At 59.5% G+C, this 13,957-nt stretch overlaps 1 protein-coding gene across 1 annotated transcript in view; it reads right to left on the reverse strand.

Moving 5' to 3' along the window:
* Positions 1–3,561: 3,561 nt before the first annotated feature.
* Positions 3,562–13,957, reverse strand: part of BICRA (BRD4 interacting chromatin remodeling complex associated protein) — a 28,983-nt gene continuing 18,587 nt past the window's right edge. The window contains 10 exon segments of the mRNA XM_074567311.1: positions 3,562–3,758; positions 3,761–3,805; positions 3,808–4,895; positions 5,356–5,458; positions 6,610–6,704; positions 7,013–7,161; positions 7,283–7,341; positions 8,928–9,041; positions 9,555–9,682; positions 13,079–13,271. Coding sequence (XP_074423412.1) covers positions 3,681–3,758; positions 3,761–3,805; positions 3,808–4,895; positions 5,356–5,458; positions 6,610–6,704; positions 7,013–7,161; positions 7,283–7,341; positions 8,928–9,041; positions 9,555–9,682; positions 13,079–13,271 — 2,052 coding nt within the window. The 3' untranslated portion in view covers positions 3,562–3,680.

Below are 13,957 nucleotides of genomic sequence, written 5' to 3' on the forward strand. Positions count from 1 at the left end.
CCTGAGCCTCCCAGCCCCACTTGTGGGTCGGGATGTGGGTCCCGTGGCCCCCCTGAGCCTCCCAGCCCCACTTGTGGGTCAGGCTCCGTGCCCCCTATCCCCCGCCCCCCCCAGCCCCACCTGTGGGTCGGGCCGTGGGTCCCGGCCCCCCCAGCCCCCACTCACCGGCCGCGCCGTGGGTCCCGGTGCCGGGTGCCGGGGGGGGGGGGCAGGCGGCGGTTGGTTTTTTTTGGCGGTTTTTCCTGCCCCGCGGAATCACGGAAATTACAGAATTCCTGGTTTTTGGTCATTTTTTTTTCTTTTTTTTTTCTTAAAAAATCCGTTATACACAATAAAATACAGTACAAAATTATTTTATAGTACTATATTTCCAACGGCGGGGGGCGAGGGGGGGGGGGAGGAGGGGGGGGGGCAATTTTTTTGGGGGGGGGGCCACCCATATTTTACCTTCCCCCCCCCCCCCCCCCGCCCGCAAAAAATCCAGGATTTAACCAATTTTAACCAATTCCCCCCCAATTCCCCCCCCAAAATACGTACGAAAACGGGGCAGAAAGGGTTAAAAACCCTCCCGCTGGCCAAATCGGGGGGGTTCACCCCAAAATTGGCGGGGGGGGGGGGAGGTGTGTGGAGAACTGACACCCCCCCCCCATCATCATCACTTCCCCCACCCCCCCACCCCCCCCAAGGCCTTTTTTGGGGTGAAAAATTGGGTTTTTGGGAAAAACAAGGAGGGGGGGAAAAGCCCCCGACCGGGCGCTGCTTTTTGTTTTGTTTTTTTTTCCGGGGGGGGAGGGGGGGGTGTGTGTGTTTAAAAACGGCAAAACCCCCCCCAAAAAATCGCTGGTAAATGAAAAAATAAAGTAATAAAAATCCCGACAATTCCGTATCCATTTTTTTTTTTTTTAATATATATTTATATAAACCCCCCCCCCCCCCCGCCCCACCCCCCCCCAAAAAAAAAGGCCCAGGATTTGAGGCCGGGCTTCGCCGTCCCTTCTCGCGCCCCCCCATACCCCCCCCCAAAAAAAAAGGAAATAAAAATCACTGTAAAAATAATAATAATAAAAATAATAATAATAATAATAAAAATAATAATAATAACCCCCCCCGCCATTTTTTGGGGGGGGGCCCCAAAATTGCTCCGTTTGGGAGCAAAAGGGGACTGGGGGGGGGGGGAGGGAGGGGGGGGTTGTGCTATCTTTCCCCCCTTCCTGAAATAAAGAGGGATTTGGGGGGTTTTGGGTTGAAAAAAGCGGGATTTTGGGGGGGGGGGGGGGTGAGGGGGGGGTGTTCCCAGGCCCCCCCCCCCCCAAAAAAACACCCCAAAAAAAAAGGTTTTTCTTGGCAAACCGCTGGCAGCGACGGGGGGGGGGAACTAACGCCAGCGAGTGCCGGGGGGGGGCGGCCAGCCCCGCCCGCCCGATTTGCCCTTTTCCCAAGTTTTTTCACCCAAAAAAAGTCCCAACAGAATAAATCCCACCGGGGGGGGGAGGGGGGGGGGGGGGGGCCTCTGCCTGGCAATGTCAATTTTGCGGCGGTTTTTTTGGGGGGGTTCGGGGGGGTTCGGGGGTTCCCGTCCCTGTTTCTCCTCCCCCTCTCTCAGGCGGCGCTTCCGAAACGGGGGAAAAAAGAGCGAAATGGGGCAAAAGGGGCCAAAATGAGGGTTTTTGGGGCGTCGCGCGGTCCCTGCCCCCCATCGGCGGCGTTTGGCCCCAAAATCGGGGGGGCGGGGGGACGGGGACACCCGCGGGGGAAAAAATGAGTAAAACTAATGAAAAAAAGGGAAAAATAAAAAAAGGAGGGGGGGCAAAAAAGGGGGGAAAAAACCAAAAGAGGGAAAAAAAAAAAACAAAAAAAAGGGAGGAAAAGGGGGAATAAAAAACGGGGGGGGGGTAAAAAAAAGGGGGAATAAAGAAAAAGGGGGAAAAATAAAAAAAAGGAAAAAAAAAAAACCAAAAAGGGGGAAAGGGGGAAAAACTAAAAAAAAAAAGGGGGGAAAAGGGATAAAAAAAGGGGGAAAAAACCAAAAGGGGGTAAAAAACCACCAAAAAGGGAAAAATAAAAGAAGGGGGGAAATAAAAAAAAAAGGAGGAAAATAAAAAAAATGGGGAAAAATAATAAAAAAGAGGGAAAATAAAAAAAAGGGGGGGGGGACAAAAAAGGGGGAAACTAAAAAAAGCGGAAACTAAAAAAAAGGGAAAATAAATAAAAGGGAAAAATAAAAAAGGGGGGGAATAAAAAAGGGGGGGATAAAAAAAGGGGGGGATAAAAAAAGGGGGGGATAAAAAAAGGGGGGGGATAAAAAAAGGGGGGGGATAAAAAAAGGGGGGGGATAAAAAAAGGGGGGGAAAACGGGAAAAGGGGGGGGACAAAAAAGGGGGAAAACACAAAAAAGGGAGGAAAAAACCCCAAGAAAAAGGGGGGAAATAAAAAAAAAGGGGGAAGGGAAAATCCACAAAAAAAAGTGGAGAAAACCAAAAAAAGGGAAAAAAAAGGAGGGAAAAACCGAAAAAAGGGAAGCAAAAAAAGGGGAAAAAATAAAAAAAGGGGAAAAAATAAAAAAAAGGGGAAAAAATAAAAAAAGGGGAAAAAAATTTAAAAAAGGGAAAACATTAAAAAAAAGGAAAAAAAAAAACAACCCAAAAAGGGAAAAACCGCCCCAAAATCCTGATTTCTGGCTTTTTCGGAAGCAAACGCCCCCCCCCCCTTCCCTGCCCCCCCCCCGCCGCCCCCCCTCGGCCCTTTTTACCCTTTTCTTTTGCCTTGCTCTAATTTGGGGTTTTTTTCCCCCGTTTTCGCCGCGGGGGGTGGGGGGGGTGGGGGTGGGGTCTCAATCTGAAATAACTTAAAAAAAAAGCCAAAGATTAATTAAAAAATCCCGGTTTTTTTTGTGGGTTTTTTTCTTTTTTTGGGGGGGTGGAACCGGTGCCTTATAATTTGGGGGGGGGGGGATTTGGGGGGGGGAAGGAGCCAATAACCCAAATATTCGTGTTCTTTGTTACAGAATCGGAACTCACAGGGATGAGAACAGCCTGGGGGGGGGGCCCTCCCCCCCCCCCACCCCCCCCGCGGGGTTTGGGGACACCCCCCCCGCCAACAATTTGGGGACACCCCGCCCCCCCCCCCCCCAGTTGAGGGACAACCCCCCCCCGGGGGTTCAGGGACTGTTTCCCCCCCCCCCCAATTTGGGGACCGCCCCCGGGGGTTTGGGGACAGCCCCCCCCCAATTTGGGGACCCCCCCCGGGGGTTTGGGGACTGCCCCCCCCCCGGATTTGGGGACACACCCCCCCCCGCACAACTCGGGGACTTTCCCTCCTTCGTGGTTCAGGGACCACCCCCCCCAATTTGGGGACACCCCCCCCACACACACAATTTGGGGACAGCCCCCCCCCCCCCCCCCCATTCAGGGTGTGTGTCGGGGGCGGGGGGGGAAGGGGGGGGCACGCGCGTCAAATCCGTCCTCACCGTTCGCCGCTTTTTTCACCCCAAAACCTCTCCGGAATCGACCTCTTTGGGGAAAAGGAAGAGAAGTGGGGGGCGGGGGGGGGGGGAATAAAACCCCCCCTCCCCCTCCCCCCCCGATTTTTCGATACCGCGGTGTGGGGGGGGGGGGGTGGAGGGGAGGGGGGGGGGACACGCACACGCACGCGCAGGGTCTCTGGCGAGCGCGGCGTCGGCGTTATCTGTTCAACGTCCTGGCGCCGAGGCCGCCGTTGTGGTTGGGTCGGCAGGGTTCCGTGGGGGGGGGGGGGGAGGAGGAGGAGGAGGAGGGAAAGGGGAGGAAGAAGAAGAAGATGATGAAGAGGAAGGTGGGGGGGGGGGCGGGGGTTGCCGGGGGAGGCCGGGGGGCCCCCCGGGGGTTGCTGGAGGTTGAGGATGCTGTCGATGGCGCTCTGGAGGTGCTCGGTGAGGGAGTCGTCCTGGGGGCTGTCGCTGGAGAAGCTGGCGTTGTCCATGGCCTCCGAAGATTCCGAGCGCCGACGTTTGGCGGGGGGCAAAGGTACAACCCCCCAAGTCAGTTCCGGCCCCGAGCTTACGTCGGGGGGGTCGGGTTTGATCACCCCCCCGTAAAACTCATCCTCCGCCTCCGCCAGCTCCTTCATCAACCCGCCGGCGGAGTCTTCCTCGGCTTTGGCGGCGAAGAAGAGGAGTTTGGAACCTTCCTCCGGTCGGTTCTTCTCGGCGCCGGGCGCCGGAGGCTCCTCCTGGCCCTTGGGGGCGGCCGCGCCGCCCCGCGCCCCCTCCTCCCCCTTGGCGTTGGGGGGTCTGTCGCACTTGGGGGGGGGGTTTCCCTTGGCTGGGGCGTTTTTCTCCCCCGCCGTCGAGGCCTCCACGTTCTCCCGGTAGGTTTTCCTCAGGGGGAGGCGGCAGTAGGTGACGGGGGGTTTCTTCTCGGGGGGGACGTGGTCGACGGTGCCGTTCATGGTGGCGGCGGCGGCGTGGGGGTCGGAGGCCTTGGGGAGGCGGGAGACGGGGGGCGGCGGGGGGTGGTGGACGGGATCCAGCGCCGTGTTGTGGACCACCTTGCTCAGCCCCGCCTCCTGTTTGATCTTCAGCTTGAGGCCGATGCGGCTCCGGGCCTCGTAGGTCTTGATGGGGGGTTTGCTGCGGGAGGGCAGAGCGTCCTCGTCCCCCTCGGGGACGGGGGGCGCCGCCGCCGCCGTCGTCGTCGTCGCCGCCGCCGCCGCCTTGGCCCAGGTGACCGAGGGGGACCCCCCGCTGTGCTTGATCACCAGCTTGGTGGGGTGGAGGGGGGGAAGCGGAGGAACCGGGGGCGACTTCAGGCTCTCGGGGGCCGGCGGGACGGCCGGGGCCGCCGAGGAGGAGGAGGAGGAGGCGGAGGAGGAAGAGGAGGAGAGGTTCTGCGAGCGGGAGGAAGAGGAGACGTACTCGTCTGGAAGGGAAAGACGGCAGCGTGAGCGCCCAAACCCTCCTTCTTTTGCCCAATTTCACTCCCGTTTCTTCCTCCTCGTCTTCTCGTTACCATCATCGTAACCACCTCAGCTCAAAATAGCTATTTTTCAAAGTTGCCCGTTTGGAGGGAATTTCTCCCTTTATTACCTGCCCCCCTGGGAAAACGCCCCCCTTTCCCTGCCCCCCCCCCCCGCCCCCACCAAGGCCAAACCCCGCCCGCCTTTCGCCAGAAATCCAAGATTTTGGGCCCCCGAGCTCCCCAACGTCAACCTTCGCTCCGATTTTCAACGGGGTTTCCCCCCCCCCGCCCCCGGCAAAATCCCCGCCGGAAGGAGCCGCCCAGGGCAGGGCAGGGTACGGAGAGCTCTAAAACCCTCCAAAAACCCCCAGGACGCGGGTGCAAAAAGGGAGATAAAAAATAGCGATAACTGGTCTCCCACCTGGTTTCTCCTTGGCCAGCTGCTTGTCGAGCGCCAACATGGTCTTCTCCTCCTGGATGAACATGCGGTCGATCATCACCATCTCCGCGGAGGGGCTGACTCGCTGCGGAGGAGGAGGAGGAGGAGGGGGAGGGGGGATGAGGAGGAAGAGCAGCTGCCGTTACACGTCCCCATGGGATTTCTCCCCTCCCCGTCCCTAACGAGCAACTCAACGAGGATTGGAGATGGCTAAACACAAGGAAGACTGAAGATTTCCAACTCAACCCAACCCAACTCGACCCAACTTGACCCAACCCAACCTAACTTGACCCAACCCAACCCAACTCGACCCAACTCGACCCAACCCGACCCAACTCGACCCGACCCATCTCAATGTGACCCAACTGAACATGACCCAACTGAACATGACCCAACTCAACTCAACCCAACCCAACTCAACTGAACATGACCCAACTCGACTCAACCCAACGCAACTCAACGTGACCCAACTTGACTCAACCCAACTCAACGTGACCCAACTTGACTCAACCCAACTCAATGTGACCCAACTTGACTCAACCCAACTCAACTCGACCCAACCTGACCCAACCCAACTCAACCTGACCCAACTGAACATGACCCAACTCGACCTGACCCAACTCAACTCAACCCAACTTGACCTGACTCAACTCAACTGGACCCAACTCAACCCAACTCATCCCAACTCAACCCATCCCATCCCAACTCAACCCCATCCCATCCCAACTCATCCCATCCCATCCCATCCCAACCCATACCAATTCCTCCCAACTCATCCCAACCCAACTCAACCCATCCCAACTCAACCCCATCCCATCCCAACCCAACCCATCCCATCCCAACTCAACCCCTCCCAACCCATCCCGTCCCAACTCAACCCCTCCCAACCCAACCCATCCCATCCCAACCCAACCCAACCCAACCCATCCCATCCCAATCCATCCCATCCCAACTCAACCCCTCCCAACTCATCCCATCCCAACCCAACCCATCCCATCCCAATCCATCCCAACTCAACCCATCCCATCCCAACCCAACCCATCCCATCCCAACCCATCCCATCCCATCCCATCCCATCCCATCCCATCCCATCCCAACCCAACCCAACTCATCCCATCCCATCCCATCCTACCCCAACCCCCAGCCGAGGGCAGGGAGAGAAAAACATCCCCATCTCCACTGACCCCAGGACGGACCCTCGGAGACGGAACCGGGATTGCAGCCCCCGCGACTCACCCGCGACTCCTCCAAGAGCAGCAGCCGGTATTTGTTGAGCATCGCTTGGGTGCGCTTGAGGAGCTGGGTGGACACCGCCTCGAACTCTTCATCCACTGCGAGGAAGAGGAGGGAGAAGAGAAGAGTTTCCGGCTCTTTATTAGGAATTTTGTCAGCCGGGGCGGGGGGAGCCCCTCTTGGGGGGTCATTTTTAAGCGTTGGGATCGTTAGGAACCCGCTAAGGTTCGTTTTAAGCATTTCTCAAAGCTTCGACGGGACTTCGGCCCATCCCGGCAGAAAACCTCCGACAATACGTTGTCTCGGGGCTGATGGGTTTTTTTTTTTGTTTTTTTTTTTTTTTTTTAAAGCGCTAAAAAGCCACTTTTTTTGGTTGAAAAGGCGCCGGCGGGGCGGGAGGACTCACCCTTGCGGTAGTCCTGGGCGGAGGGGAGCACGCCCTGGTAGACGTGGTAGGGCAGGAGGCGCTGCAGGGCGTCGTCGAAGGAGCGGAAGGCGGTTTTGTAGTCGGGGTGCAGCACGGCGCCCTGCTGCTTGTGCAGCTGCTCCAGGAAACTGCACGGAAAGAGGAAAAACGCCGGGAAAAACATCAAGGAAAATAAAACCTGCCCGTTTCCAGCGGGAAACGGGAGCCGGGGGGGCAGGGGGGGGGTTGGGATTTCGGCGCGGGACTCACCAGGCTTCCTTGCTGGGCTGGAGCTGGGGGGCCTTCTTCAGCCCCAGTTTGCCGTCGTACTGGGGGGAGAGGAGAGGAGAGGGGGGGTGAGGGGGGAGGCCGGCCCGCGCCGGGGGGATCCCCCCTCTTTTCAGGGGGATTCCTCCTCTTTTTGGGGGGGGGATGCCTGCTTTTGGGGGGGGATTCCTTCTCTTTTCAGGGGTATTCCTCCTCTTTTGGGGGGAGTCCTCCTCTTTTGGGTGGGATTCCTCCCCTTTTGGGTGCAACTGCTCTTTCAGGGGGGGATTCCTCCTCTTTTGGGGGCGATTTCTCCTCTTTTGGGGGCATTCCTCCTCTTTTGGGGGGGATTCCTCCTCTTTTGGGGGCAATTCTTCCCCTTTTGGGGGGATTCCTCCTCTTTTGGGGGCGATTCCTCCTCTTTCGGGGGGTGATTCCTCCTCTTTTGGGATGATTCCTCCCCTTCTGGGGGCATTCCTCCTCTTTTGGGTGCAACTCCTCCTCTTTTGGGGCGATTCCTCCTCTTTTGGGGGCGATTCTTCCCCCTTTGGGGGGATTCCTCCTCTTTTGGGGGCATTCCTCCTCTTTTGGGTGCAACTCCTCCTTTTTTGGGGCGATTCCTCTTTCGGGGGGGGATTCCTCATCTTTTGGGTGGGATTCTTCCTCTTTTGGGGGGGATTCCTCCTCTTTTGGGGGGGATTCCTCCTCTTTTGGGGGCGATTCTTCCCCTTTTGGGGGGATTCCTCCTCTTTTGGGGGCGATTCCTCCTCTTTCGGGGGGTGATTCCTCCTCTTTTGGGGTGATTCCTCCTCTTTTGGGGGCGATTCTTCCCCTTTTGGGGGGATTCCTCCTCTTTTGGGGGGGATTCCTCCTCTTTTGGGGGCGATTCCTCCCCTTTTGGGGGCGATTCCTCCCCCTTTGGGGGGATTCCTCCCCTTTTGGGGGGATTCCTCCTCTTTTGGGTGGGATTCCTCCTCTTTTGGGGGCGATTCTTCCCCTTTTGGGGGGATTCCTCCTCTTTTGGGGGGGATTCCTCCTCTTTTGGGGGCGATTCTTCCCCTTTTGGGGGGATTCCTCCTCTTTTGGGGGGGATTCCTCCTCTTTTGGGGGGGATTCTTCCCCTTTTGGGGGGATTCCTCCTCTTTTGGGGGTGATTCCTCCTCTTTTGGGGGTGGGGAAGCGGGGAGGCCCAGGGCAGGAGGCAAATGGATCAAACTGGTTTAGAATTGGGGGGGAAAAGGAGAAAGCGGGGACAGCCACGGGCTGTCACCCCGGAGGAAGAGCTCTGCCCGGACAAAGGCGTATTCGAAATCCCCGTCTAGTTCGCCACCATCTATAAATTGACCGATACACACCAGAATCCCCCGTATTTTTCACTTTTCCACACAAATCTCCCAATTAACGTTTAAATTTCGGTGTATTTCGAGTTCCCGCGCGCCAACGAAGGAGGCGGGGGAATCTCGTTTCCTTCACCGGCCGAACCCGACGGCCTCTGGCCCTCGCGCCGTCCCCACGAGACGCTTCCTCCGCCGGGAAAAAATACGCCCCAAAAACCTGGAAAAGCTCCGGGAGGAGGGGGGAAAAAAAAAAAAAGGCATGTTCCCCCCCGGCTTTTTCCCCCCCCTCCCGGGGACGGGGACGAACTCACCAGCTGCTGGCCTTGGCCCGGGAGCGAGGGCACGAGCTGCGGCAGCCCCTTCCCCACCACCTGGATCTGCAGCGGCCCCTTGCCCAGGACGGAACTGATCACACCCGGCTTCGTCTGCGGGAAAAACAAAACCCCCCCGCCCCAAAAAAAATCACAAAACCGGCATTATTTAGTATTCCCGAGCGATTTTATCAAATAACCATGAATCGCCCCGAAAAAGCCGGCCAAGACAACGGCGGTTGAGGGCGGAAAGAGCACGGGGGCGGCTTCCTCGTCGCCCAATTTGAAGGTTTTTTTGCATAAAATTGAAATTGTTCCGGTTTTTACTTCCCGAAATCCCCACGGAATCCCGTTAAATCATCGCTGAGGGATCGATTCTCCGAAAGAGGTGGAAGAAGCGCCCCCCCCCCCCCAAATCATTAATTTTGGTGGGAATGGGTCGTTTTCTACCAGCTTTAGTTTTGCAGCACTTTAAAAATGTGGAAAAAAAACCCCTTTTGGACATTAATTCTTCCTTTTGGATAAAAAAAAGCGGAACGTGGACAGTTTTTTTTCCTCCCAAGGTGGAAAATTTTGGAATAAAATGGGAAACTGGGGGCGGGGGGGGTGGGGAAATGCCTTCCTCACCTGAACGGGCTGCTGTATGGCGAGCGGCGTTCCCGCCTTCCCCGGGGCTGCGGCCCCTTTCCCGGCGGGAATCGGTGTGGAGACACCGGAGAAGGTTTTTGTCTCGGCGGGAACGGGGGCGGTAATACCTGGAAAATGCCAAAACCGACGGGATTTATCCTGAAATTGGAGGCTAAATGAGGAATAACGACTCCCTGGGTTCCCCCAGCACTTCTCAGCCCGAGGGACGGGCTTTAGCCGGAAAAAACGAGTGCACCAGGATCCTTGTGGTTTGGGATCCCCGTGTGCCGGGATCCCCGTGTGCCAGGATCCCTGTGGTTTGGGATCCTCGTGGTTTGGGATCCTCGTGGTTTAGGATGCCTGTGTGCCGGGATCCTCGTGGTTTGGGATCCCCGTGTGCTGGGATCCCCGTGTGCCAGGATCCCTGTGGTTTGGGATCCTCGTGGTTTGGGATCCTCGTGGTTTGGGATCCTCGTGGTTTGGGAGCCCTGTGGTTTGGGAGCCCTGTGTGCTGGGATCCTTGTGGTTTAGGATCCTTGTGGTTTGGGAGCCCTGTGTGCTGGGATCCCTGTGGTTTGGGATCCCCATGTGCCAGGATCCCCGTGGTTTGGGATCCTCGTGGTTTGGGATCCCGGTGTGCCGGGACCTCGTGGTTTGGGATGCCCATGTGCCGGGATCCCCATGGTTTGGGATCCCTGCGTACTGGGATCCCCGTGTGCTGAAGTCCCCGTGGTTTGGGACACCCGTGGCCCGGCATCCCCATGGTTTGGGATCCACATGTACCAGATCTTCCTGGTTTGGGACACCCGTGTTCCAGATCCCCGCAGTTTGGGATCCCTGTGGGTTCAGGATCCCCATGTCCCCGTTCCCTGCGGTTTGGGATCCCTGTGGTTTGGGACACCCGTGTACCAGACCCCCGGGGGTTTGGGGTGCCCATGTACCTGATCCCTGTGCTTCAGGATCCCCGTGTGCCAGATCCCCGCGGGTTTGGGATCCCCGCGGTTTGGGACACCCGTGTACCTGATCCCCACCATTTGGGATCCCCATGGACCAGATCCGTGCGGTTTGGGATCCCCGTGTACCCAATTCCCACGGTTTGGGATCCCTGTGGACCAGATCCCTGCGGTTCGGGATCCCCGTAGTTTGGGATCCCCATGGACCAGATCCCTGTGGGTTTGGGACACCCACGGACCAGATTCCCGTAGGTTTTGATCCCCGTTTACCTGATCCCCACAGTTCGGGATCCCTGTGTACCCAATCCCCGCGGTTCGGGATCCCTGTGTACCCGATCCCCATGGGTTCAGGGATCCCCGTGTACCTGATCCCCATGGGTTTGGGATCCCTGTGGGTTCGGGATCCCCATGTACCCAATCCCCGCGGTTCGGGATCCCTCTGTACCCGATCCCCATGGTCCAGGATCCCTGCGGTCTGGGATCCCCATGTCCCCAGGATCCCCGTGTCCTCGATCCCCGTGTCCCTGATCCCCGCGGTCCAGGATCCCCATATACCCGATCCCCATGAGTTTGGGATCCCCATGTACCTGATCCCTGCAGTCTGGGATCCTCGTGTTCCCGATCCCCGCGGTCCGGGATCCCCATGTCCCCGATCCCCACAGATCAGGATCCCCATGTACCCGATCCCCATGGTCTGGGATCTCCGTGTACCCAATCCCGATGGTCTGGGATCCCCATGTCCCCGATCCCCACGGTTCAGGATCCCCGTGTTCCCAATCCCCGCGGTCCGGGATCCGCATGTATCCAATCCCCGTTGGTTTGGGATCCCCGTGTTCCCGATCCCCACGGTCCGGGATCCCCACGTATCCAATCCCTGTTGGTTTGGGATCCCCATGTCCCCAATCCCCGCGGTCCAGGATCCCCATGTATCCAATCCCCGTTGGTTCGGGATCCCCGGGATCCCCGATCCCTGCGGTCCGGGATCCCCGTGTCCCCGATCCCTGCATCCCCGGGATCCCCGATCCCTGCGGTCCGGGATCCCCGTGTCCCCGATCCCCGATCCCTGCGGTCCAGGATCCCCGTGTCCCCGATCCCTGCATCCCCGGGATCCCCGTGTCCCCGATCCCTGTGGTCTGGGATCCCTCTGTCCCCGATCCCTGCATCCCCGGGATCCCCGTGTCCCCGATCCCTGCGGTCCAGGATCCCTGTGTCCCCGATCCCTGCATCCCCAGGATCCCCGATCCCTGCATCCCCGGGATCCCTGTGTCCCCGATCCCTGCATCCCCAGGATTCCCGATCCCTGCGGTCCGGGATCCCCGTGTCCCCGATCCCTGCATCCCCGGGATCCCAGTGTCCCCAATCCCTGTGGTCCGGGATCCCTATGTCCCCGATCCCTGCATCCCCAGGATCCCCGATCCCTGCAGTCCGGGATCCCCGTGTCCCCGATCCCTGCATCCCCGGGATCCCCGATCCCTGCAGTCCGGGATCCCCGTGTCCCCGATCCCTGCATCCCTGGGATCCCCGATCCCTGCGGTCCAGGATCCCCGTGTCCCCGATCCCTGCATCCCCGGGATCCCCGTGTCCCCGATCCCTGTGGTCTGGGATCCCTCTGTCCCCGATCCCTGCATCCCCGGGATCCCTGTGTCCCCGATCCCTGCGGTCCAGGATCCCTGTGTCCCCGATCCCTGCATCCCCAGGATCCCCGATCCCTGCATCCCCGGGATCCCTGTGTCCCCGATCCCTGCATCCCCAGGATTCCCGATCCCTGCGGTCCGGGATCCCCGTGTCCCCGATCCCTGCATCCCCGGGATCCCCGTGTCCCCAATCCCTGCGGTCTGGGATCCCTCTGTCCCCGATCCCTGCATCCCCGGGATCCCCGTGTCCCCGATCCCTGTGGTCCGGGATCCCCGTGTCCCCGATCCCTGCATCCCCGGGATCCCCGTGTCCCCGATCCCTGCGGTCCAGGATCCCTGTGTCCCCAATCCCTGCATCCCCAGGATCCCCGATCCCTGCGGTCCGGGATCCCCGTGTCCCCGATCCCTGCATCCCCAGGATCCCTGTGTCCCCGATCCCTGCATCCCCAGGATCCCCAATCCCTGCGGTCTGGGATCCCCGTGTCCCCGATCCCTGCATCCCCGGGATCCCAGTGTCCCCCATCCCTGTGGTCCGGGATCCCTATGTCCCCGATCCCTGTGGTCCGGGATCCCCGATCCCTGCGGTCCGGGATCCCCGTGTCCCCGATCCCTGCATCCCCGGGATCCCCGTGTCCCCGATCCCCGCGGTCTGGGATCCCCGTGTCCCCGATCCCTGCATCCCCGGGATCCCCGTGTCCCCAATCCCTGCGGTCTGGGATCCCTCTGTCCCCGATCCCTGCATCCCCGGGATCCCCGTGTCCCCGATCCCTGTGGTCCGGGATCCCCGTGTCCCCGATCCCTGCATACCCAGGATCCCTGTGTCCCCGATCCCTGCGGTCCGGGATCCCCGTGTCCCCGATCCCTGCATCCCCGGGATCCCCGTGTCCCTGGATCCCCGCGGTCCGGGATCCCCTGCCGGGGCTCGGTGGGCACCAACCTGCGGTGGAGGGCGGGATGGCGGCAGGCGCGTGTCCGGGGGCGGCCGTCACCGTCGCCGCCGTCGCCGCCGTCGCCTGCCCGCTGAGCAGGCCGGGGGGGGCCGTGCTGCCGAAGGGGGCGAGGGCGGGGGAGGCCTGGCTGCTGGGGGGGGGCGGCTGCTGCTTGGGCTGCAGGATGATCCCCTGCGGCACCTGCAGGAGAAAGAGAAATAACCCAAAAGGTGAAAACGGGCCCTAAAAGCGTCAGTTTTTCACCCGCGAGCGGCGCCGGTCGGGGAGGGGGGAAGGAAGCGCTCGCTCCACCGCTTCCAGCCTGTCCCAACCCCCCCAGCACCGGGAAAGGGACGCGGGGCCCGGAAAATAGGAGCCCGCCGAGCGCCCCCATCCACCCCCCCGTCCACCCCCCACCTCCGAACCCCGGGAAAGGGCCCCCACGCTCAGGAAAAAAGGCAAATTGTGTCTTTCGTGGGAGTTTGCTTCGAATTAAGACGCAGCGAAATAAACCCAGCGCCTTTTTCACATCCCCCCCCCCCAAAGTGAACAGAAAAGAAATAATTACAGATTAATTTTAGAAATTAATTTTAGTTGGTCGTCGCCCCCCCCCCCCCCCCGAAGTGAAAAGAAGTAATTACAGATTAATTTTAGAAATTAATGTTAGCTGGTCCCCCCCCCTCCCCCCCCCCCCCGTTCTGTTAACGAGCGATTCCGGCAGGATCCCACCCCTTCCCCGGGCAGGATGGGTCCTGGGATGGGGGGGGACACATGTCACAGTGTGGGGGGGCCACGTTTTTATTCCTGTCGCCGCAAACGCTTTCTGATCTTATTATTTCCAAACCGAGATAGAAACGGCGCCGGTGGGAGACGCGACCCCCCCGCTC

The sequence above is a fragment of the Larus michahellis genome, chromosome 26, assembly GCF_964199755.1.
Source record: "Larus michahellis chromosome 26, bLarMic1.1, whole genome shotgun sequence".
Taxonomy (NCBI): Eukaryota; Metazoa; Chordata; class Aves; order Charadriiformes; family Laridae; genus Larus; species Larus michahellis.